Genomic DNA, 24,785 nt, shown 5'->3' on the forward strand with positions numbered 1-24,785 from the left:
TCGTAGGACTCCCCACGTCATAAATCTTCACTGCAAAGAGCCCTGAGTGAGTCTGAGTAAACACATCCGCAGGGCACCTGCCCCCTCCGCCCTGTTGTCTGGGACCCTCAGCCACTGGGGGGCTGGTGGGAAGCCAAGAGGCCAGCTCCTGGGGAGGCTTGGGGCAAGCCCTCCACCTCCCAGGGATGAGGGGCTGTGTGTCCACTTGGGGGGTCTGGGAGAGTCCCCCAGGTGGGCTTACCCAGTCCCACCCCAACCCTGTCCCCAAGGGCTCCCTCACCTCCTGGGGTCCCTCCTGATGGCACGGCCGCTGCCCCACATCCTTACCTGTCCCCAGCCCCCATGTCACCCCACCCTGAGGAGCCAGGTTGGGATCTGGCCTTACTTCCAGTAAAGTGACTTCTCTTTCATATTAGGCCAAGGCGAGAGAGAGGAGACATTTATGAAACTTTGTTTAATGTACTGAAAAGCCATCGGCCAGAACATTTAGGAAATTGATTTTCCTGGCATTGATGAACTCATTTTATTTTACCCCGGTATTAATTACTTTTTTTTAAAACAAATTAATTTAAGAGTCGTAAAACCTAACAAGTGAGCCAAATGTCCATAGATCATGTCGTGCTCCGCCCCCTCCCCACGCCAGCCTCCTCCTTCTGTGGGTGGGGGCTCGTGGGGAGGGGGTGCCCCCCATCCCTTGGCCACCCTGCTCTTTCCCAGAGGTGACTGGGCTCTCCCCGCACCACAGGAGAGGCCTCCTCGCTCCGGGACTACGCGGCTTCTACCATGACCGAGTTCCTCGGCATGTTTGGCTATGATGACCAGAACACGAGGGACGAGCTGGCCAGGAAGATCAGCTTCGAGAAGCTGCACGCGGGCTCCATCCCGGAGGTGGCCACCTCTTCCATGCTGCCCACCTCCGAGGATGCCCTCAGCAAGCGGGCACGCTTCTCCAAATACGAGGAGTACATCCGCAAGCTCAAGGCCGGCGAGCAGCTCTCCTGGCCAGCCCACAGCACCAAGGCCGAGGAGCGGGCGGGCAAGGAGGTGGCGGGGCCCCTGCCTGGCCTGAGGCTGCCCAGCAGCACAGCTCACCTGGAGACCAAGGCCACCATCCTGCCCCTGCCCTCACACAGCAGTGTCCCCATGCAGGGCCTAGTGGCCCGCGCCTCCAAGTACGACTTCTTCATCCAGAAACTGAAGACAGGCGAGAACTTGCGGCCCCAGAACGGTAGCACCTACAAGAAGCCATCCAAGTACGACCTGGAGAATGTCAAATACCTCCATCTCTTCAAGCCCGGGGAAGGCAGCCCCGACATGGGCGGGGCCATTGCCTTCAAGACGGGCAAGGTGGGGCGCCCCTCCAAGTATGACGTCCGCGCCATCCAGAAGCCGGGCCCTGCCAAGGTCCCGCCCACCCCCAGCCTGGCTCCTGCGCCCCTCCCCAGCGTGCCCAGTGCTCCCAGCGCCCCTGGGCCAGGGCCTGAGCCACCTGCCTCCCTGCCCTTCAACACTCCCGAGTACCTGAAGTCGACCTTCTCCAAAACAGACTCCATCACCACGGGGACCGTCTCCACTGTCAAGTAAGTCACGCCCCATCCTGAGCTCGGGACTCGAGTAGCCAGGAGGCCCACTTCTCTGCCTCTGAAGCCCATGCTTCTGCACACATCCACTCATCCCTTAGGCATATCTGCCACGCACACAGGTTAATACACGCTCAGGTTCTCATACACGTGCTTGCACACACACACACATAATCGCTCATGCCCGGTTCCTGGGCCGGACATCTTGCGATGTGCACACTTGTTCTCACGTGTGCTCGTCTGCTAACAAGCACACCGGGGCCTACTGTGACCCCCATTTCCCAGTGACAGGCTTTCTCCACCTCAGATGCAGCCTTGGGGTTGGCTGGGGAAGCCCCAGTCCGGGTTAGGGGTTCTGGGCTCCAAACTGGTGGTCATGGCTCCCAGGCTCAAAGCCTGGGCTCTGGGGAAGGCAGCAAGAGAAGGCAGGAGTCTGGGGTGGGGGTGAGCCCACTCATTGCTAACCCCCGGGCAATGGTAAAATCCTCTGTGGATCAATTGTATGGGACTGGGAGACACCCTCCCACACCCTTGAGGCAGAGCCCACAACCTGGGAGCTGATCTAGGGAGTTGCCCACTGGCCTGGCGTGGGGGTTGGTTCTGACCAGCTAACCACACTTGGTTGGCACTGCTCTCGCCCCTTCCCCTGGGGTCTTCCCAGCATCCTCCTGACTCATGGTGTACAACGGGGGCCAGGCCCCAGCTTCTAAGGCTTCCTACACAGCTGGACTCCAGGTTGGGCCCACGACTGAGGTGGAGCCCTCCAGCCGGCCAGCTTGGGATGGTCCTGCCTTTGCCGGAGTTGGGCGAATTGAACCTGAGCCAAGTTTCTGCCAAAAGGGCTTTTCAGTCCCACCATGAGGGCCTCAGAACATGACAGAGCAAGAGAGGGAAGGGCCAGGGCCCCAGGTCAGGGAGCTGCCCCTTAGACACTCCTGGGGCATGAGGCTACCCCCTGTCCGCTCATCGGCTGTGCCCTGTGTGTCTCTCGCCAGGAACGGACTGCCCACAGATAAACCAGCTGTCACCGAAGATGTAAACATTTACCAGAAATATATTGCCAGGTAGGCCCCTGGGGAGGAGACGGCCATGGAGAAAAGGTGGGATGGTGCCAGGAACACCTAGGGACTGTGGGACCATAGGTCCATCTGACCGCCAGTGCCAAGGTGCCTGTGGCTTCCCCACCCTTGTGCACTCCTGCCCTCAAATTCCCCCAAGGGACTGCACCCCATCTCAGAGCCCCTGCCCCCTGATGTGGTCTGGGCCAGGGTGTCCGAAGGCCACGGGTGAGCCCAGAGCCCCACCGTCGCTTACATGGAGCCGTGGGTGGGACGCAGGCCAGAGCTGAACCAGTGGGGATGAGAAGGGGGTGTGGGCGATGGTCCTCCCTGACCTGGCCTCCGTGTGCTCCCCGGGCCAGGCCTTGATCCTCAGCGCCCGACTCCAGACCCGCTCCTGTACATTTCTAAGGCAGCGGGATGGGCAGGTAAAGAACCTTCGCCTTAACAGATTCCCCCAAATCAGGCCCTTCGCTGCCAGCACCCGATGGGGCAGCACGTAGCAGGGGCTGCGCCCCGGCCTCTGTCTTTCTGCTGATCTTCTAGGTTCTTCCCAACCCTCTCTGCCTTTTCAGCTTCTCTCCGTTCTATTATTATTATTATCATTATTATTAGGGCCTCAGCAGATGGCCCTTTTGGCAGCTTCAGCGTAAATATGTATTTGCAAATCGTTCTCCCCTCGTAAGGGCGTCTCCATCTCTGTCCTGCAGTCTGAGGCCCGTCTCCTTCCCGCTGTCATTGTGGGCTCTCCCCCAGAGCAGCCTCCCCAGGGTAGCCGGCACCGAGACCGAGAGCCACACCGCGGCAGCCTCGGGGCCTAGAGAAGGCACGGGGCTTCCCGGGAGGCAGGCCGTGGCCCGGCAGCCGGGGGCTCCTGGCTGCCGAGTGGGCTGGAGAGTACACTCCCTGCTGCAGGAAGCCGAACAGATGCTGTGCTTTAAAAATTCATGACCCTGGGCTGTTTCAAGTGTCAGGAGAGCCCGGGACAGAGAGAGGCCTTAACACCTCTCAGCAGCTGGGCCCTCCCGGCCTGTAGCTGCAGCACCTGGCTTAGCCCTGGGTGGGGGGCCAGCAGCGGCCCCTGCAGGAAAGGCAGTCGGGCCACCGTGGGGGGCTCCTGCCCTCACCGCCTCATCCCATCCCATCCCAGGCGTCTTCCCGTGTCTCTGCTCTGACTTTCGACCTGCCCCGGCTTCTTCCTCCCCACCTTGGTGCCAGGTCTGTGCGCCTCCCTGGGCCCTCGTTCCCAGCGCAGGGGGCACAGGCCTGCAGTTCAGTGGCTCTGGGATTCCCAACAGGCGCGATCCCTCCGCCAGCTTTCTTAGGCCTCTGCCACTTCACCCCTACAGACTACCTCTGCTGCCCCTGCACCCCCACACAGGGCCCTGTGCCCCCTTGAGCCCCAGCAGTGCTTCCCTGAGGTATGGGCACACATTTTTCTCAGCTGCTCCGGCCGCGAGCCTGAGGAGCGTCCTTGCTGGGACTGCTGCCCTGAGAGGCCTGAGCCCCCCGCTCGTCCTTGCAGGTTCTCAGGCAGTCAGCACTGTGGCCACATCCACTGCGCCTACCAGTACCGAGAGCACTACCATTGCCTGGACCCCGAGTGCAACTACCAGGTAGGGCCCGGTGGGCACCAGCCCTGCCCCTGCGTGCCGGCCCAGCGGCAGACGAGCTTCCCGCAAGTGCGCTGGGGGCTCTCAACTCAAGCAGGCAGAGATCCCAGAAAACCAGCAGCCGCAGATAGGCGTCTGATAGGATCCTGAGCCATCTGCATCCCCGGGGTGATAATTGAAGCTCCCATTCACTGGGGGCTTGCCCTGACCCAGGGACCAGGCCAGCAGGCAGAGGTCCCTTATCGGACACTTCCCAGTGTCTTCGTGAGGTCAGGTCTCCTGCCCCGTCTAACAGATGATCACACTGAGGCCCAGATAGATTGTCACTTATGGTCAAAACCACCTCTGGTACGTGCAGAGCGGGTTGTCCCTCTTGCTCACCAGGGAGCTCGCGCTGGCACAGCCCGTCGGTGGTCCTGGGCAACAGGAGTCGTCACCCATCAGAGCCCCTGCCTGAAGGGCCGGGCCTGCTTCGGCTCCTCTGCTCCTGGGCATGACTGCCGGGAGCCTGGGGGGGGGCCAGGGCAGGGTCGGCGTGGGGGGGGCCTCCGGAACCTTTGGAATGGCTCCGTCTCCGGTCCCCTGTGCTGGCCTGGAGGCCACGCGGGCTGCTTCCACCCCAGGCAGGATCACTCCCCGGGACAGCCAAGGGGCCAGTGGTCTGGGCGGGGTAGGGGGGCCGGCCCCGACCCACGCGGCGCTGTCCCGCAGAGGTTCACAAGCAAGCAGGACGTGATCCGTCACTACAACATGCACAAGAAGCGTGACAACTCCCTGCAGCACGGCTTCATGCGCTTCAGCCCGCTGGACGACTGCAGCGTCTACTACCACGGCTGCCACCTCAACGGGAAGAGCACCCACTACCACTGCATGCAGGTGCCCCGCCCGCCCCGGGGGCCAGCGCGGCGGGGGGGCGGGGGGCAGCGCCGGGCGGGCCGGGGGGCTGGCCCCATGGCCATACTTGGTGCGGGTGCAATTCAGGGAGCTGTTTATACAGACCGACATTTTTCAGGCTTTAACACCAAGAGCCGCATTGCAAATGGTTCCTGAGGAGCTTTTTGTTTAATTCTCTGTTTTAATGCCACGCAGAGTCTGGGCTTTTTCAAGGTGTCAGGTCCAGGGGGAGCGACTGGGGGTTGCAAATAGCAGCCGGCGCGCCTCCCCCGGGTATTTGTCAGGGGGTTGTTATGGGCTCCGTGGAACAACCTGGGCCAGGAGGAGAGGGGGGCTCGCTCTCCGGGCCCTGAGATGGTGCAGACACTGGCACGGCCCAGCCTTCAAGAGTGCTCAGATTCCACTGGTTTTTACTCAATATGGCCACGTTGCCTGCCTTGGCCCAGCCCGGGTGGGGTGGGGAGGGCCCTGTGCCAGGAACTGTCCACGAAGTGAGTCCCTGGGCTGAAGGTGACCGCCAGGCCCCCCAGGTCCAGCCCTGCCCACCGCCAGGGGCTTTGGAGGGAGAGCCACTGATGAGGACCCCAGACTCACCTCCTGTGGGACTAGACTGTAACACCTGTGCCGGGAGGCGTCCAGGGGCCCTGAAGACAACCCGGCCCTGAGCACGGGCGAGGCCTGGAGGGCCAGAGGGGTTGTTAGAGGCTCTCCACCGTCCAGGGTGATGTTTACGGGGCCGAAGCCCCCCCTGAGCAGGGAGGTCACTGGCCAGCAGCATGGCTGCTCTGACCTGGGCCCTGGGGTGCCTGGCCTCAGTTGCCCTGACGGCTGTCCTGCCTGCAGGTGGGCTGTAACAAGGTGTATACCAGCACATCAGACGTGATGACCCACGAGAACTTCCACAAGAAGAACACCCAGCTCATCAACGATGGCTTCCAGCGCTTCCGAGCCACCGAGGACTGCGGCACAGCTGACTGCCAGTTCTACGGGCAGAAGACCACCCATTTCCACTGCAGGTAAGCGGGGCGCCAGCCGGGGAGGCTTCCTGGCCGGGGAGAGGGGGGAAGGAGGGACATAGGGATGTGGGCCGTACAGGGGTGGGAGGCTGCCCAGAAACTCCTCCTGGGCTCCCCGCTCCCTGACCCTCCCACCCCGCTCCGGGGCCGCGGCGGGGGCAGCGCAGGACCGCCTCCGGGCCCCCCGGGGCCCTGCAACAGGCTCCCGATGTCCCGCCCAGGCGCCCTGGCTGCACGTTCACCTTCAAGAACAAGTGTGACATCGAGAAGCACAAGAGCTACCACATCAAGGATGACGCGTATGCCAAGGACGGCTTTAAGAAGTTCTACAAGTACGAGGAGTGCAGGTACGAGGGCTGCGTGTACAGCAAGGCCACCAACCACTTCCACTGCATCCGCGCTGGCTGCGGCTTCACCTTCACCTCCACCAGCCAGATGACCTCCCACAAGCGCAAGCACGAGCGCAGGCACGTGCGCTCCTCGGGCGTGCTGGGGCTGCCGGCCTCGCTGCTGGGCGCCAAGGACACGGAGCACGAGGAGTCAAGCAACGACGACCTGGTCGACTTCTCGGCCTTGAGCAGCAAGAACTCCAGCCTGAGCGCCTCCCCGACCAGCCAGCAGTCCTCCGCCTCCCTGGCCGCCGCCGCCGCCGCCACCTCGGAGGCCGTGCCCGGCGCCGCCAAGCCTCCCAACAGCAAGATCTCGGGGCTGCTGTCCCAGGGCCTGCCCGCTTCCATCCCGCTGGCGCTGGCCCTCTCCAACTCAGGCCTGCCCACCGCCGCCCCCTACTTCCCCATCCTGCCAGCTCGGAGCGGCGCCTCCCTGCCCGTGGGCGCCCCCGGCCTGCTGGGTGCCATGTCATCAGGGGTGGCGGCCTCAGCAGCTGCTGACACGCCTGCTCTGGCTGCCTCGGGAGCCGGCGACTCTGCCCCGGCGGCTGCCTCCTCCGTCCCGGTGCCCCCCGCCTCCATCATGGAAAGGATCTCGGCGAGCAAGGGCCTCATTTCACCCATGATGGCCAGGCTGGCCGCCGCCGCCCTCAAGCCCTCTGCCACCTTTGACCCAGGTGAGCAGGCCGGGCCCTGCCCCAGGAACCCACAGCCTCGGGTTGCGGAGCAGAGGGGGAGTGGGGTGGAGGCTGGCAAAGCGCCTTCCTACTCCTGCACCCACGGCCCCTGCCCGCCCAGCCCCCCATCTTGCCTGGTCTCTTCCTCCTACCGTTTATTTGCTCTTGGGGGCCCCTCGTTCTGGCCTGCCCACCCTCTGCAGGCAGCCCTTGTCCCTCATCTGTGAAGTGGAGGCGGTTAAGCCTTCACATCCTGGGGGCAACTGCTCCTCACCCGCTGCCCTGACTTCTCACCCGACCTCATCCCAAGTCCGGCCCCTGATGAGAGCAGTCCCAGAGCCCCCGCGTTTCCCTAGGGCCCCCCTCTGTGTCACCTGGAGGGGACAGGATTCCGGTGGGGTGGCCAGACTTCAGGGATGCTTGGGATTCACACCTGGCCAGCCCCTCAAGGCCAAGGACATCCTTCCAGTCTCTCCCCCTCAATCAGTGCCATCTGGTAGAACTTTCTGCGACCACGGAAACGTTCTGTTCTGCGCTGTCCAGTATGGCAGCCGCTAGTCACAGGTGCCTGTTGAGCGCTTGAAATTGGCCATGTGACCAGGGAACTGGATTTCTATTGGAATTACTTTAACCGAGTCACACCTGGCCAGCTGCTGCCATGTTGGACAACGCAGCTGGAGCCTCCTGCTTACACCTCCGCCCTCCCTCTGGCTCGCCAAGGGGCGCAGTTCTCCTCTCTCAGGTTTTCTACTCTTTTTAAATGTCTTCTGTGTCTCTGGAGCTCTTCGGCTTTTCTGTTTACCTGGCTCCTCTCGCCTGTCCCCTGTGACAAAAGTCAGCTGTCACTTCATCCACTCATTCAACAACCGCTGTGCTTGCTAAGGGCCGGGCACCTGGCCGGTGCTGGGGACACACAGGGAGGCAGAGTCCTGCCTTGTGGAGCTGAAGGACCAGTGCGGATAGTCTGCTCCCGGCACACAGCTAAGAGGGGGCCAAGTCTGGTGGACCTCGGTGGTCCGACTCCTGAGCCCGAGCGCCCTGCTCCTCTGTGAGGTCATCTCGAGACCAGCCAAGCCCTAAGGTCCCTGCGGCCTAGCCCAGGGATCTGCCCAGACCTCCCGGAGGGCCTGCCCATATCCTGGGGGACCTTGGGCAAGTGACCTTGGGGAGCTACCGGCATGTGGACGCTGAGTTCCAAAAACTCGGCTGTCCCCAGTGGGACACTCCTGTCAGCTGGAAGTGGCAAGACCCACCTTCCATTCCAGGCGTGGGAGGGACAGCAGGACTGCCCCAGGGGCTATGCCTCTCTGGCCAGCCGTTTCAGGGCCACGTGGGGCTCCGTGGCCAGACTGGCAACTTCTTCCTTTTCATTAGAAAAATCTCCTTCCCCCAAAAGAAAGGGCAAGGAAGGGGAGGGGGCCCATTTTCCTTTATTTTTTAATAAAATGCCACTTGCTGCCTGTGAAGCAGGCCTCTGTCGGCCACAGCGCCTTGGGGCAGAGCAGTATTTCAGCCACTTGGGGATTGTGGAGAAGGGCTCGGTGGACACACTCCTGTCAGCAGCTGCTTCTGCCCCTGCTCTGCTCGGCCTCCCCGGTCCTCTGCCCGCCCAGCTCCGGCCTTTCCCCCAGTGGCGGCACCCCACCAGCTCCCACCTAGCCCCGGTCCAGCCCAGCCCGGCCCGAGTGGGCCTCCTATCCCTGCCCTGGACAGCTTGACGGGCGAGGTCACATAGTTTGAACCGCTCTGATTGGCTGTCAGCTTCCATAGCCCTGACACAGCAGATGCCCCTCCTAGGCATGCTCAGTGGAAGGCAGGGCCGTCGCCCCGGCAACAGTGGGCCGGGGACCTGCGGAGGGGGCGCAGCTCCCAGTCTAGATCTGCCACTTTCCCTCAGCATTAACAGAGTCTTTAATAAAAGCCTAAGCGGCAGCCCCACAAATTGACTGTGACAGTCGGTGGAGAAAATGAAGGGCCCCCACCCCCGTGCCAGCCCCCTCCCCAGCCTCCCGCCCTTCTCCTCCAGGAGGCCCTGAGCCAGGACAACTTTGACATAATTTTGCAATAATTATCACTTGAAGAATTGCCACACAGGGGTAAGCGTCACAAGCGATCATGTCAATGGGGAGAATCGCTGACCAGCAGCCAGGGCTCCCCCAGGGCCCCAGCCCACCCAGCCCACTGCCCTCCCTGCTGGGCGGTGAGGGGGTTCCGGTTTGTGCCCAGAGGAAGCCCTCAGCCCCTCTAACACCATCTTCCCTCCCCTCCCCCGTAGGAAGCGGGCAGCAGGCCGCCCCCGCCAGGTTCCCCACAACCCCAGTGAAGCAGGAGCCCGGTGAGGACCCTGGCGCCCCGGTTCCCCACGAGGTCTCCCAGGACCGCAGTTTAGACCTGACTGTGAAGGAGCCCAGGTGAGGCGAGGCTGGGGCCTTCCAGTTCTGCTCCATGGCAGGAGGCCCTGGGCCAGCACTCCTGGGGGCACACGCACAGAGGCCAGGAGACGACCCCTCCTAGCGGGGGGCGTCGTCCTGCCCAGGCAGATGTCGCAGGCGGGGCCGGGGCCCGAGGGATGGGCTGGGAAGGGTGAGTATCTGGGCTCAGTCCCACGTACATCCAAGCCAAAGCCCCTTGGTTTGTGTGTTCCAGCAATGAATCAAATGGCCACGCAGTCCCGGCAAATTCATCTCTTTTATCCTCGCTTATGAATAAGGTAGGAACCATCCATCACACGCCTCCCATTCCCCCACCCAGAGAAATTAAAGCTATGCTGGGGGGTGGGGGGGATGTGTTTGTTTTTTAATGTTTTGCCTCTAATAAGATGAGTTTGTACCATTTAAATTTTGAGGCCATTTTTCATCGGATATAATTTCAGAGCCCCTGCTTACAAATTAATTTAATGAACTGGCTGAAGAAATATATTCCAGCCTCTGACACCCTTTTTTTCCCTTCAGATGGAGGACTCCAAAAGCTTTTCCAGAGCCCTCTAACTTCTTCCGCTCTCAGTTATTAATTTTATTTATTTATTTTATATATATTTTTTGTTTGTTTAAAAAGGGGTGGGGGAGGGGCCCTAAAGTGGGAGCAAAGCATCAATTTCCACTTTTCGGGTTGAGTAATGGTCTCGGACGCCTTCCGCAGAGGTCGCTCCAGAATATTTATTTTAAATAATGCAGGGTCTTTGTAAATTATACATCATCTCAAATATATTTTCCCCCTTCACATGATAAATTTGACTACAGCAAGATTAATTTGGTTACCGCACACAAGTGACTGCTGAGGGAGCTGGGCCCCGGCCGGACCTCACGGGTGGAGGTCCCGGCTGGGCCCTTGGCGGGGAAGGAGCCCCCTGCCGCCCTCTGCCCTCCGCCACAGGCCCCGTGCCCTCCACCTTCCCTCCCTCCCTCCTAGCTCTCTTGCTCTCCTTTTCCCTTCTCGGGTCACTGCCCCCCGCATCCCCTCGTTCCTTCCTGTCAGGGCCCCATGCCCCATGTGGGTCGAGCCTTTACACGGGCTCCCCCTCCCCACTCCCCCTCCGGGGCCCAGCAGCAGTGAGCCATCTTGATCTCACCCCGTGAGCCTCCCTCCCTCCCTCTCTGCTCCTCCTTTGTGTGCCTTCTCTTGTTCTCAAGGAATTCATAGGGGTTCCCCCCCTCCTCCTCCTGCACTTCTTTTGAAAACCTGGCAGGAAAATAACCAGGGAGCCACGAAGTCTGGGAAAAGCTAGGCTGGAGCATGTGCCCAGAGTCTCGGCCTTAGCTTGAGTGATGGATCTTAGCACCACAGGGCTTGTGTGGAGGAGCCCTGGCATCTCCACGGGGCCAGGGTAGTGCTGCACGTTGCCTGGGGCAGCATCCGTTCAGAGAGGGCTCGGCTATGGACAGAGCCTCGTGGGGCCAGGCCTCCTCTCCTCTCAGTGGCTCCGGTCTGTTGCGAGAGGCCCGAGGGGCCCAGAGCTGCTGCTGCTCCCAGGGTGGCCACGTTTGTGTCTTGAGGTCCCCAGCCTCAAGCATGGCCCCTGTGCTCTTCGCAGATGTCTCAGGGCAACCCCAACCTCGGCAGCCTGTTGAACATCAAGACGGAAGCAGAGGGCAGCGCCGCCATGGAGTCCTCGCCCTTCCTGGGCAAGGCTGTGAAGGCACTGGTTCAGGAGAAGCTGTCCGAGCCCTGGAAGGTGTACCTTCGAAGGTGAGGGGCTTCCTGGCAGAGCAAAAGAGCAGGGAGGGCCACGCCCACCCGTCGTGGTGGCCAGTGCCCCAGGGTCTCCTCTGACCACCGGTTCCTCTGCCAGGTTTGGCACCAAGGACTTCTGTGATGCCCAGTGTGACTTCCTTCACAAGGCCCACTTCCACTGTGTGGTGGAGGAGTGCGGCGCGCTTTTCAGCACCCTGGACGGGGCCATCAAGCACGCCAAGTGAGTGGGGGTCCCCGCGGCCCATGGCAACCTAGCCTCATTCATCCCAGCCGGGCTCAGGCTCTGGGCTGGGTGGGCCCAGGGGCTGCGCGGGCCTCTAGCTGCTTTCCAAGCAGGGACCCGTGTGCAGCTCCCACCAGACCTCAGAAGCTGAGCTGGCTTCTTAGAAGGTACTGCCTGAAAAAAAGGCAGGCTTCCCCGCCCTTCCACCTGCTCAGCTCCCAGCAGGATCTTCTGAGCCCATCCAGGCCCCACATAGAGACCCGGAGCAGGGTCTGCTTCTGCCCACCCCCACCCCCCACCCCCCCACCCCGCCCACTGCAGCCGGCAGCCTGACCGCACATGTTCCCTGCAGAGTTAGCCAGAGAGACCCCTCTCTGACCCAGGTAGGGACCCTAGGTGAAGACCTTTCCTAGCCACAGTATTGTAGACGAGTAGATTCTCTTTGACCTAAAAATAAGGAAATTAATTTGTAAACCCATTGAGCTGAAAAGCAGCAGGCCCGCCTAGCATAATTGAACCCAGAACTTGCCGACATTTAAAACAGACCGAGGCTCCTGGGCCCTCACTCAGGCTCTGCTTACGGCTTAGGCAGCCCAGCTGCTAGTCTGAAGAAGAGCCAACTTCGAAGGCTGAGACCCGCCTTTAATTCTCAGAGCAGATTCTGGAAGCACGGACTTCGTGCACCAGGGCCTGCTGTCCCTGTCCCCCCCTGCTCTGTGTAGGGAGGAGCTAGGGACAGCCACAGCAGGAAGGTCACAGGTAGGAAGGTAGTTAGGGCCGAGCTAGGAGCCCAAGTTGAGGACCAGAGGATACGGCCGTTTGTTGTCAGTCTTTCTTTCCTGGTAGGGTCATGCCTAGGACTGGGGACTGCGGGGGGAGGGAGGGGTGGGGGACACTGGGCCCCTAGGCTAGTGATGGGGTCAGACCCCGGGAAAGGCTACCTGCTCCGGGCCCTCGTCATTCCCCACCTGAGACGTGGCTTCTGCCTGTTGCAGCTTCCACTTCCGGACGGAGGGAGGAGCAGTGAAGGGAAACGCAGAGGCCTCCTTCCCCGCCTCGGCTGCGGAGACCAAACCTGCCTTGGCCCCCTCGTCCCCTCCAGCGCCTCCTGTCACCACAGCCACGGTTTCCTCTCTGGAAGGTCCCACTCCCAGCCCGGCCGCCGTGCCCTCCACCCCCACGCTGCTCGCCTGGAAGCAGCTCGCTTCCACCATACCCCAGATGCCTCAGATTCCAGCGTCAGTGCCTCACCTGCCCACTTCACCCTTGGCAACGACTTCTCTAGAAAACGCCAAGCCCCAGGTCAAACCCGGATTCCTGCAGTTCCAGGAGAAGTGAGTCCCTCGATGAGCCGGGAGTTCCGTGTCCCCCGTGTGTCTCGGGAGTAGGTGCTAGTAAGGGGAGCCGCAGAGGCCCTGCTCCTCACCCTGCACTTAGCCCTGGCTGTCCCCAGCCTCTCTGGGACACCGTCATTGGGTGATGGCCTTCTAGCCAAAGATGCTGCTTCTCTGGCCTCCCTGCCTGTTCCCAGAGCGGCCAGATGGGTGGGGGGGGTGGGATGGCCGCTGTTCCCGAGGGGCAGTGGTGACACAGTGGGGACCCGCTTGGGTGGACTGGGAGTGGTGGGCTGCATCTCGCCCTGGGCCTCCTTGTGGGTCTCTGTGGCTCGCACCCACGGCCAAGCCTCTGCGGAACAAGCGAAGTCATGGGTGGGGGGCGAGGGGGCTAGGCGCCACCCCACCCAGGCCCGTGCCCATCTGCACAATGGCCTGAGCTCTCAGGGGTGGAAGGGCCCTTCCTCACTGGATGGTGGTGGCGCCTTGTGGCGAGAACGGTGACTCTGTATCGTTATGTGTGCGGCTTCCTGTTCTCAATAAAAGTAATAAATTGGATGTGAACACACACCGCCTGAGCGGCAGCTGTCCTCCCTCTCTGAGCACCTGGGGCTGGGCCTACGGCATGGAGGGGGACCTGCGCTCCTCCCGTCCCTCCCCGGGTTTCCTCCAGTCCCCCTCGCCCTCAGCAGCAGCCCTCTTAGTTTCCCCAGCGCGGTCGGTTTCCCACCCCACGGCGGCCATAGGGGTGGCCATGGGGGCGGCCAGGGCTGAAGGCTGGGGCACAGCATCCTTCGCACCTGTCTGCCGCCCAGGGGGGCAGGCCGTGGGGCGGGGCTGCTGCTCCCTGGGCAGGCCGGCATGAAGCGGGGGGGCTCAGCCCAGCACCCCTCCACCCCCCAAGCTCCACCACTCAGCTGGCCTGTGAGGTTCTCTGAGTGGGCGGGAGCCCCACGCCCTGGGCCGACCCTGGGGGCCCCCAGCAGCCGTGCACCTCGGCAGCACATGACAGCAGGCACGCATCCCCACTGGTCGAGGCCCCGTGGTAGCAGAGCTTCCTGGTAGGGCTGCCCACCCATCTGCACCCTGTCAGTCAGCCACACCCAGGGCAGTGCCCGTGCCAGGCCTGCCAGGCCCTCACTGGCCCCCCGCCAGGGCTGGCAGCGCCATCTCTCAGTTTCACATCCAAGAGGTTACTGCAGCCGTCCTTATCTATAATCCTGAGGTGTGGCCATGGAAACTACGTGTCCCAGCATGCAATGCTCTGGGCAGCCTTCACACTGCAATCCTTCCTGCACCATCCGAGCTCCAAAAAGAAGGCAGGAATGCATGCTGGGATCTGTAGTCTCCTCTGGCCAAAGCCACTTGAGGTGCGGGAGGAGGGCAGCCCAGGGGCCAGTCCTCTGGGCTGCACCCCAGGGGATGAGGGAGCAGAACCCCAACACGACAAATGTCAGGATGTCCGTGGGGAGGGCCCTGGGAATGCCAATGACCTTCTGGGCTGTGGTTTCATTCCAGCGATCCTTGCCTCGCAACGGACTGCAAGTATGCCAGCAAGTTCCACTTCCACTGTCTCTTTGGGAACTGCAAGTACGTCTGCAAAACCTCAGGCAAGGCTGAGTCACACTGCCTGGACCACATCAACCCCAACAACAACCTGGTGAACGTGCGAGACCAGTTCGCGTACTACTCACTTCAGTGTCTCTGTCCCAACCAGGTCAGCACGGGGAGGGGGCGGGGGCAGGGCCGGGGGGTAGGGGTCAGCACAGGGTGGAGGGGCAGGGCCTGGGGGTTGGGGGTCAGCACGGGGCGGGGGGCAGGGCCCGGGACCAGCTCCTCCTGGCAGGGATTCCGTTTCTCACACCCATTTTGAATTGGCCTCCTCCCGTCCCTGGAAAGGGCACTGTCGGCCCCTGGAGGCCCCTGGGCAGGGGTCCAGACTGGGGCTCCGTTGGTGAGGTCTGTCATGTCATCCCGGCCCTCAGTGGGGACGTCATGCTGGACAGCTGCTCTACACTTGGCATCATTCTGCCGGTCCTGGAACTGGGCTCCCTTTCCCCACACGCCGAGAATTTTACAATTCTAGGCCCACTGGGCAGTTAGAGATTCAACTGTCCATGCCCCAGACAGGAAGGGCAGATCAAGTTCACCTTAATAAAGGCCTACCCCGAGACTGGTAGGGGCTGTTTGGTAGAGTGCCTTGAGAAGGAGTCTGATCCCAGAGCTGGGCGATGCAGGGAAGAGTGCAGGGATAGATTAGTGATGTCTGCTCTGGGTGTGGGATCGGAGGCAGTTGGCACGATCACCAGGCTGGATGTTTCAGTCAAATGACAAAAGGGACAATACTGCTTTTGCACACGTGAAAGGCCTGTATCCGATTCCTGATTCTGAGCACGGAGGAGGGCCTGCCATGGCCCAGACGCGGGGGCCAGGTGGGAGCTCACAGAAGCTGTCCGCCTGTTCCTGACCCCCCTGCCCCTCCCTGCAGCACTGCGAGTTCCGGATGCGTGGACACTACCACTGCCTCCGGACTGGCTGCTACTTTGTGACCAACATCACCACCAAGTTGCCATGGCACATAAAGAAGCACGAGAAGGCCGAGCGGCGGGCGGCCAACGGGTTCAAGTACTTCACCAAGCGCGAGGAGTGTGGCAGGCTAGGTACTAGCGGCCGGGGCTGGGGGTGGCGGCTTGCGGCAAGGGGCAGGGGTGCAGCCTTGGCCCCCTCTCCCGGTACCCCCCTCTTGTCCCTGCCTCTCAGGCTCCACAGTTCTTTAAAAACGTCCCAGATCTCACAGGCTAGGAATTGCCACGGGGCAACCCTGTCCGACACAAAGAGCCCAGGAAGAGGGGCGAGGGGGACTTGGAGCACTCCAGCCACCACCCTCCCCCCAAGGAAAACGCCCCATGGGCAGAGTCAGGCCCTGACCCCGGAGCTCTTTCCTTTTCCCTCGAGGCCGTGCCGGTAACGTAGGAGCTCCTGAAGTGGCCTGCCCTGGGGTTGCTTTCCAGGGCTTGCACTACAAGGGCTTTGTCCAGAACGGACCCTGCTCCGTCTGCTCGTGTGTTCGTGCAGCAGATGCTTATTGAGGGACGGCTGCGTGCGGAGCGTACTGTTGCAGGAGGTGGCGGGTGGGGGGTGGTGGCAGTAAGGCTTTGGGGCGTCTGCTCTGGCCAGCGCCGTGCTTAGTGGCAGGGATCTGGTGGGACAAGCAGGGACACTGTGGGTCAGCCCAGAGCATCTGCGACCTGGGCGACCCAGAAGGAGGAGGCCACACGTGTCCTGAGCTTCGCAGCAGATGCCAGGGAGCGGAGTCTGCTGTGAGAGCTGGGGCCTCGGCTGGGAAGCCGTCCACAGCCCCCGACCCGGGGCCCCCCGAGTCACTCCCTGGCCCCAGCTTGCCCTGGGGATGCCTTTTGGGGACGGGGCTCTGGGATGAGCGGGCACAGGGCAGAGCCCACCCATGTGCCTCACGATGGAGCCACATGTTCTTGGGCCTACAGATGTGGGGCAGGAATCTGCCAGGAACAAACTGGAAACTGGAAGGCAGGTGGCCGCGAGGCAGGCGGGCCAGACATCTGGGCTGCAGGCCGGGCCTGCTGGGATTCGGTGGCTGGAGCAGCAGGGCCTTGGGGGACCAGAGGTGGGGCAGCTGCATCTGCACTGGCCCTTCCAGAGGGGAAGGGGGAGCTACGCAGGGCGACTGCCAGGAAAGGGCAAGAAACAAACCTTTCTTTCAAGTATTAATTCGAAAAGAATTCACGGCCTGGGAGAGGGTTGGTAACTGGCAACAGAGGTCAACATTCAGTGGCCCGTGCCGTCCTCAGGCTCAGCTTACGGGTGTCGGGGTGCTCCGTAGCTGTCCGTATTTACTCAGCTTCGGGGGTTTTGGGTGGTAGTTGGGGCCAAACAAAGCTGGGGGATGACATAAGACACCTGGCCAGCCCCGGTGCCATGGCAACGGGCAGGCCTTCACCTGCCCTGCGCTGACACTGTTTCAGCCCTGCCCGCGCGCTGTTTGTTCTCAGCCCAGAGCCAAGCGGAGGTGGGGTGGGGGCAGGGCAGAGGCCTAAACAGGTCCGGGGAGAGGCTCCCGGGCTCCCCAGAGGAGACGTGAAGACACATCTTGCTTGCTGGGAGGGGGCTGACCTGGCGGACGGGTCATGAGGGTCTCTCGCCTGGAGCCCCGGGATCTCTCCGCTGGGGGGACAGGGGATGGGGGGCCCAGCCTGCCACATCACATGCCCTCCTGCCACCTGGGGCTGGGGTGGAGTGCAAGGCCTCCTCAGAGGAATGCCCCCGCGGGTCGGGGGGGCACGTGCCCTCTCCCTGGACACCAGTGCCCAGAAGGCCACCGACACGCAGCAGGTGCGGCGAGCGTTGGGCGGCGCGGGGCGCTCACGGCCGGGCGGGGCTGTGTCCGCAGGCTGCAAGTACAACCAGGTGAACAGCCACTTCCACTGCATCCGGGAGGGCTGCCAGTTCTCCTTCCTCCTCAAGCACCAGATGACCTCCCACGCCCGGAAGCACATGCGGAGGATGCTGGGGAAGAACTTCGATCGCGTGCCTCCCTCCCAGGTGAGAGCCCCCAGCCGGCCGCCGCCCCCTCCTCCGCCTGGGGTGGCGACAGGGCATCACCCTGTCCTGCTCTTGCTTCCAGGTGGGGGGCCCGTGCCGCCCTGAAGGCAGCAAGGCCCCCAGCCCAGCTTCCTCAGGGGCCCCCGCTTCCTTTCAGGGCCCCCCGAGCCTGATGGACACGGAGACAGATGAGTACATGGACTACACGGGCTGCAGCCCGGGCGCCGTGTCCTCCGAGTCGTCCACCATGGACCGAAGCTGCTCCAGCACCCCCGTGGGCAACGAGAGCACGGCGGCAGGTGAGTGTGTGGCCGGGGAGCTGGGACGGCGCCAGCTGCGGGCCAGGAAGAGACCTTGGGCGCCCGGAGACTTCCAGCCTGGGCCAGGCCCCTCCTCCCAAGGCCCAAGGCACTGCTGGGTCGGTCTTAGGACTGGAAGGTCATGGTCAAGTGGCCTCAAAGCGGGGACAGAGCCAGCCTCTGGGTGCGGCAGAGCCTGCGGGTCTGTGGGACGCGGGTCATGGAGGCCACCGCCTGCCAGCACTCAGCCCTTGGCTTCGGTTTCCAGGAGAGGACCCCAGGCTTGTCCTCTCTGAGCACTAACCGAATAGAGCAGCAGAGCCCCGCCCCCCGCCAGGAGGGCAGGTAGGCCGGGGCCCAGGCACCCGGCCCAGCATCCCCAGCGGCCGTCGTCCCAGACCAGGCTCCCGCCCACGCTGGGCTCGGCCGCAGGCCCTCCCCGAGCCCACCGTGACCTCCCCCTGCACAGCCTGCCCCTCCCGTTCTCTCCTCCCCCTGCCACCTCCTTCCCCACTCTGTCGTGGCGCCTCTCTGCTCCTCATCTGTCCACATGTTTTCATATCATACTTGCTTCTGCCATTGGGTTTCTCATTTGGGTTCTTTTTTGTTTGTTTTTTCTTTGTTTTGGTTTCCTTTTTTTTTTTCTCCCCCTGCGTTTCTCCACCCTCTCCAGGCTGCTCGGCTCCTCCTCCTCCTCCTCCTGCCGCCGCTGGTGACCAGGCTGCCCGCGTGGCTCCGCAGCCCCCACTGACCCCATCCTTCTCAGCGGCCGTGCTGCGGGCGCCCCTCCCCTCCCTCCCATGCCTCTTTTCTCCGCCCTGTGTCTCATACTCTCTGCTCAGTGCCACTCTCGGAGCCCCCCGGGGCCTGGGCCGCCCTGTCAGCAGCCCACCCCGCTTCCCGCCCACCACTGCGACTCCAAGTCCAGTACAAGGCGACGCCCCCCTAGTTCAGGACGCCGCAGGTAACTCGCACACGACTTCCTGCCAGTGTTTGTCACCCCGGCTGACCATCGAGGCCGTGATCCGGGGCCTGACCTTTTCCTGTGGCCTTGCCGGGCCGAGGACAGGGCCGCCTTGTGCCCCTCACAGCCCAGCACCCCCCCAGACCAGAGAACCTAGTCTCTGCCCCGCGGACTGCTCCTCTCCACCCCTGCCCGGCACTGGGTCCAGCCAGGGTCCTGACGTCAGCCTGAACCCCCATCCCTGGGGCCAAGCAGGAAGAAGGGGGGAGTCTGTGTGGCCCAGGCCCCAGGCAGTGCTCAATGGCAGAGGCGCCTCCTGCGCCCACCCTCAAGCCCTCCCCCCCACATCTGATGCCCTGTGGGGATGAGACCTGCCCTCCTCTCCCCTCCGGGGTGTACTCATCACCCCGGCTCTGTGCCTTCCCTCACTCATTTGGGCCTCACATTCTGCTGAGTGCCAGGCCCGGGGGTGTGGTGGAGAGCAGGGCAGGGGGGCCCTGCCTCGTGGGATCCAGCCCATGGAAAGCTGCCGCCATAACCAGGCAGAGCCCTGTACCAGCGACCACTCCACATGCGCCTGCATCTCCAGGCCCCAGACCCTCCCCGGTCCTCTGCTGGGCACCCCCACCCCGTGGCAGACCTTGGTTTCACCCGCTAAGGGTGGGTGACTGGGTCTATTCCCTTAGTGGACGATGCGGCCCAGTGGTGCCATGGAGGCTGGGCGTTCGAGGCAGGTTCAGGACAGGCTGAATGCGTCAGCTACGTGGGAGAAGCCTGGAGGATGCCCACCCTTGACCCCGGCTAGGGCCGGGCCCTGAAGCTTTCTCTCTGGTTTCTAGGGTGTGGGGCAGGGAGCGCTGGGATCGCTGCCCTTTCCCCCGTGGCCTGTGCCACGCCCCTCACCCCACAGCAGTAGGGGCCTGGTGCCTCCCAGAAAGGGGATCAGGCAGACCTGGCAATGGGGCATCCGGAGTCTAGGGAGGCAGTTGCATCCAGTAGGGAGGGCACAGATGGGCACCCATCTGTTGGCTGAGCCCCTGCTCCAGCCTGGCCCCTCAGCAGAGCTGTCCTCTCCCAGCTAACTGGGGCCAGAAGACCCCAACAAGACTTTAAAGAACCTTCTGGTATGAAGGGGAAGGTGTCCCTCGGGGCAGGGAGTTGCAGTCCCAAACAGCCCCGGGGCGCTTGGCATCCCTGTTGCAAGTAGGCTGGTCCCCTGTGCAGACAGGTGGGCAGCCGGGGAAACTGGTTAGCCAGCTGGAGAAGGAACTGGCCTGTCCCTCATTAGAGGCGGGTGCATGATGGCGTCCTGGCCCCCGGCCAACCTGGGTAATTATACTCTGCCGACCTAGATTCCCCCTTCAGCTTCAATTAGCGCCGGGACGTGTCCTCACTTCCCACCCAAACTGGCCAGGAAGCAGCCACCACATCCCCCCCTCCCCCCGGGCTGCTTGCTCTGCCACCCCGGGCGGATGCCTGTGCCCTCATCCTGCAGACATGCGATGATGCAAGGGGAAGCCTGGGGCTCCCCGACTCTTCTGGGAGGGGGAGGGGGGAGGCCCCCAGAGTCCCGGGGAAGCCAAGGCGTTGACCCCCGAGGGGCGCCCTCTGGCCGTGTGGTGCCGGGACTGGGGACCCGCGTGGGTGTGTGATCCTGGGAATGGTGCCCCGGGCGGGGGGGTGGGCACTGACCTCCCCTGCCCCTCCCCAGGGAACACCATCTCCATGCCCACAGCCTCTGGGGCCAAGAAGCGCTTCTGGATCATCGAGGACATGTCGCCGTTCGGCAAGCGGCGCAAGACGGCCTCCTCGCGGAAGATGCTGGACGAGGGCATGATGCTGGAGGGCTTCCGGCGCTTCGACCTCTACGAGGACTGCAAGGACGCGGCGTGCCAGTTCTCGCTCAAGGTCACCCACTACCACTGCACGCGGGAGAACTGCGGCTACAAGTTCTGCGGGCGCACGCACATGTACAAGCACGCCCAGCACCACGACCGCGTGGACAACCTGGTGCTGGACGACTTCAAGCGCTTCAAGGCCTCGCTGCGCTGCCACTTCGCCGACTGCCCCTTCTCGGGCAGCAGCACCCACTTCCACTGCCTGCGCTGCCGCTTCCGCTGCACGGACAGCACCAAGGTCACGGCGCACCGCAAGCACCACGGCAAGCAGGACGTGATCAGCGCCGCGGGCTTCTGCCAGTTCAGCTCCAGCGCCGACTGCGCCGTGCCCGACTGCAAGTACAAGCTCAAGTGCTCGCACTTCCACTGCACCTACCCCGGCTGCCGCCACACGGTCGTGGGCATGTCGCAGATGGACTCGCACAAGCGCAAGCACGAGAAGCAGGAGCGCGGGGAGCCGCCCGCCGCCTCCCCGGGCCCCGCCGTCGGCCTGGACGGCGCGCTGTCGCTGGGCGCCGAGCCGGGGGGCGCCCTGCTCTTCCTGCCGCCCGCCGCCGCCGCCGCCGCCGCCGCCGGTGGCCCGGGGGGGCTGGGGCTGGGGCTGGGCGACCCGGGCGACCCCGGCCCGCTCGACGGCCCCGGGCCCCGCGACGGCCCCGCCGCGCCCGCGCCCGTGCCCGCGGCCGGAGAGTCGTCACAGGAGGACGAGGAAGAGGAGCTGGAGCTGCCCGAGGAGGAGGCGGACGAGGACGAGGACGAGGATGAGGACGACGACGAGGACGACGAGGACGACGAGGACGAGGACGACGACGAGGACCTGCGCACCGACTCAGAGGAGGAGTCGCTGCCCGAGGCGGCGGCGGGGGGGCCCGGGGCGCGGAGCCCGGAGCTGGCGGCCCCTGCGCCCGCCGCAGCCTCGCCCTAGCCGGCCCGTCGGGGGGAGGGACGCGGGGACCGGGCCCGGGGCCTCCTCGCCCGCCCCCCCCCCTCTGGTGGCCGTTGCGATTCCTTTTGTAAGAGATGCTATTTATGTGTAACGCTGCCCTCGGTCCAGAGCGAGACGGTCGCCCCCGCCGCGGGGCTCGAGGCGGCCCCGCCGGTGCTTCCGGACCCCGAGTCCGTCTCAGGACAGAGGCGGGGGCCTCCCTCTGGTGCTCCCGGGCCGCCCCCGCCCCGCCCGCGGTGCGCGGCCAGCGGCTGGAAGGACCGGCTGCGAGCGACCCTCCTCTGGCTGCACTTCGGGGATCTTCTTCTTCAGGGAAACAGAAGGTGCTCTTGTCCGGGGTGGGACCGAGGAGCAGGGGGCCCCCCCGAGGGCGAGGCGGGCGCAGACAACCGGGCAGCCGCCCCGCGCGCCCCTCCCCGCGGCCGGGCCCCGGGCCCCACGACCACGCCGGTGGGATTCCTCATTGCTCAGGACCGGGAAGGGCGCTGGGGGTCACCGCGACCCCCTCCCCTCCCCCCCAGAGGCGGGCCGCGGTAGCATCTGGCAGGGCCTCCCATTCGTGCAGCTAAGACGCTCCCTCCCGGCCCTGGGGGGGTGGGGGGCGGGGCAGAGGCAGCAGCGCCGGCGACACTGCAGGGACCGCAGGGAACCCCACGGAATTAGCCGAGCCGGGAGGCCGGGGCGCTGCGCCCCACCGCAGGGCCCGGCCCTGGGGTCTGCTCCTGAGGGCTGGGGCCCGGAGGCGACGCGCCTCAGCCTGCCACTCGGGGGCTCCCAGGCCCCAGCCTCTGCCCCCAGGGGGGAGGCCGGGGCTGCGTCCGCTGCTTCCAGACCGAAGAGCAGCCAGTGCTGGGGTGCTGGGCCCGGAAGGGGCCTCAGCCACCACGTGGTGGGAACAGGAAGGATACCACTGTCTGGGCTTTAATATTCAAAATGGGGGGAAAAATGCGAGAAAGTTGTACAGTATTTTTCCTGTAAAGGTTATTATTCTACATAGAACAAAACAAAACAAAAAGGCAGGTGGGCCGCGAGAGCCCGGCCCGCCTCGGACCAGCCCTGGGGTTGGAGACCGAGTGCAATCGCTCACGTGGGGCTTCGTTTCGCATTTATTTTAGAGGCCTTACCCGTTTGAGGCCGTCTTCACACTAGCACTGACGGGAGCTGCGTGATTCCAACTTTTAACTTGAATTTTGTAGAAACAAGGAAAAAGGACTATTACTGTTGATACAAGTTTGTAGTTAACATTTGAGTTTTTCTCTATTGGTTATGCGTGTGGCTTTGTAGGGCTTTTTTTTTTTTTTTCCAGTTTGTTTTTATTTTATTTCTTTGTTTGGGATGCTTCTTTGGTGCAACCCATCCAGATTTGCTTCCCTTTGCAAAACGTCCCCCCTTCCCAGAGTGGACGAGGTCACCAAGCCCAGTTTGCGGGGAGGGGGGTGCCACAGGGACAAGGGCTTCCCGCGTCTTCAGTCCTGGCCACCCGCCTGGCTCAGGCGGGACCCTGAGACCCGGCCACAGGGAGAGAGCCAAGCCCAGCCTGGAGGAGGCCTGCCACCCAGAGCCTCCCCCACAGATCTCCAAGGGGAGCCCCAGATGGCAGGGGGCACTGGTTTCTTTTTTTTTTTTTTTTGGTCCGTGTGTGTGTGTGTGTGTGTGTGTGTGTGTGTGTGTGTGTCCTCTTGGTTGCCCACAGCCAGAGAGCCAGGATCATCTGCACTGGGGAGGGAGCAGGGAGGGAGGAGCGGTCAGACGAGCGTACCTGATCCATCAGGCAGCAGATCGTTGTCTAAAACAGCCCCTACCAGAGCCTCCTGAATTCTGTGGGCACCACGCTGCTGCTGAGCACTCGCCCAGACTCTGTGCCCTACCACGGAACCGCTGGGTGTGTGGAGGGAGTTTTGTAAAGGAAAAAAACAAAGAAACAAACAAAAAAAACACAAAAAAACAAAACACAAAAACATTTTTCAATGTAGCAAAATTAAACAAAAAAATGAAAAGAAAATCGGAGATGCCGACAGTGCGAAGTCTGGCCTTTTGTAACCTTCATATTGCACACTAGGACTATAAGCCATCGCTAGCTCATTTTGAATTTTAATGTGTAATTTTGTTTTATTTTCTTTCTGTGGGGAAAACAATGCTTGATCCACCAATGCTCTTTTTAATGTTTTATAACTATGTATGTGTATATATATAAATATAAAATAACATGTATGCACATATGTGTGTGTATATATCTATATGTATATACATATATAGATATATAGAGATATATAGAGAGGTTTTGAGACGAAAAATGCAGAACGTGAAAACCGAACTGAACAGTGTGTGCTCTGATTACTTGAATCTGGTCTCCTCGGCACCTGGTTAACTGAATATTTTTCCACTTGAATTTAGTGCTATTAGAAATTTAATATATGTGTTTTATTTATTTGATTTTTTTTTTTTTGCATGACTGATGCAAGGTTTGACATTTTCACTCAATAAAAACTGGAAAAAAATCTATCAAGTTATCTTTTTTTTTTAAAGATTTTATTTATTTGAGAGAGAGAGAATGAGAGACAGAGAGCATGAGAGGGAGAAGGGTCAGAGGAAGAAGCAGACTCCCTGCCGAGCACGGAGCCCGATGCGGGACTCGATCCCGGGACTCCAGGATCATGACCTGAGCCGAAGGCAGTCGCTTAACCGACTGAGCCACCCAGGCGCCCAAGTTATCTTTTATTTTTAAAACCAGCCCCAAGTGGCTGGCGGGGACCCAGCTGTGCAGGACGACGGCACAGGGCAGGGAGGAGTGGAGGGAGTCGGTCACCCCTCAACCCTGGCAGGAAAGGGGCAGACCAGTTCCGCCCTGGGATGGGGCCAAGTTCCTCCAGGTTGCTGGGGACAGACGGTGGGGAGCTCAGGCCCTGTCCACCCAAAGGGTGGCCTCCTTCCCCTCCTGCCTGCACGGGAGGCTCAGCGGCTGCCAGAGGGCACAGCCGACTGGCATGGAAGCCTCTGGCCGCAGGCAAAGGTTCCATGGGCTCCCCGGGCCCCCTGAGACCCTGGCCAGCCCAACCTCTCGCAGCCAGGGCTACTGGGCAGGCGTTTGGCAGGGTCATCCCTCTGCCTCCTCCTCCCTGCAGGGA

General features: G+C 62.4%; 1 protein-coding gene across 2 annotated transcripts in view; it reads left to right on the plus strand.

Annotated features, from left to right (window-relative positions):
- CASZ1 (castor zinc finger 1) overlaps positions 1 to 24,154 on the plus strand; it is a 114,161-nt gene extending 90,007 nt beyond the window's left edge. For both annotated transcript variants that reach the window (XM_035019814.1, XM_035019813.1), the window contains 16 exons: positions 746 to 1,580; positions 2,576 to 2,644; positions 4,164 to 4,254; positions 4,963 to 5,127; positions 5,989 to 6,161; positions 6,383 to 7,227; positions 9,503 to 9,638; positions 9,874 to 9,937; positions 11,258 to 11,412; positions 11,516 to 11,638; positions 12,637 to 12,975; positions 14,494 to 14,692; positions 15,464 to 15,635; positions 17,402 to 17,553; positions 17,711 to 17,852; positions 20,528 to 24,154. In XM_035019814.1, the coding sequence (XP_034875705.1) occupies positions 746 to 1,580; positions 2,576 to 2,644; positions 4,164 to 4,254; positions 4,963 to 5,127; positions 5,989 to 6,161; positions 6,383 to 7,227; positions 9,503 to 9,638; positions 9,874 to 9,937; positions 11,258 to 11,412; positions 11,516 to 11,638; positions 12,637 to 12,975; positions 14,494 to 14,692; positions 15,464 to 15,635; positions 17,402 to 17,553; positions 17,711 to 17,852; positions 20,528 to 21,639 (4,772 nt within the window). In that variant the 3' untranslated portion in view covers positions 21,640 to 24,154. The remainder of the gene's footprint in view (positions 1 to 745; positions 1,581 to 2,575; positions 2,645 to 4,163; positions 4,255 to 4,962; positions 5,128 to 5,988; positions 6,162 to 6,382; positions 7,228 to 9,502; positions 9,639 to 9,873; positions 9,938 to 11,257; positions 11,413 to 11,515; positions 11,639 to 12,636; positions 12,976 to 14,493; positions 14,693 to 15,463; positions 15,636 to 17,401; positions 17,554 to 17,710; positions 17,853 to 20,527) is intronic.
- Positions 24,155 to 24,785: the final 631 nt, after the last annotated feature.

This window comes from Mirounga leonina, unplaced genomic scaffold (genome assembly GCF_011800145.1).
Source record: "Mirounga leonina isolate KUSES-001 unplaced genomic scaffold, KU_Mleo_1.0 Mir_173, whole genome shotgun sequence".
NCBI classification, from domain to species: domain Eukaryota; kingdom Metazoa; phylum Chordata; class Mammalia; order Carnivora; family Phocidae; genus Mirounga; species Mirounga leonina.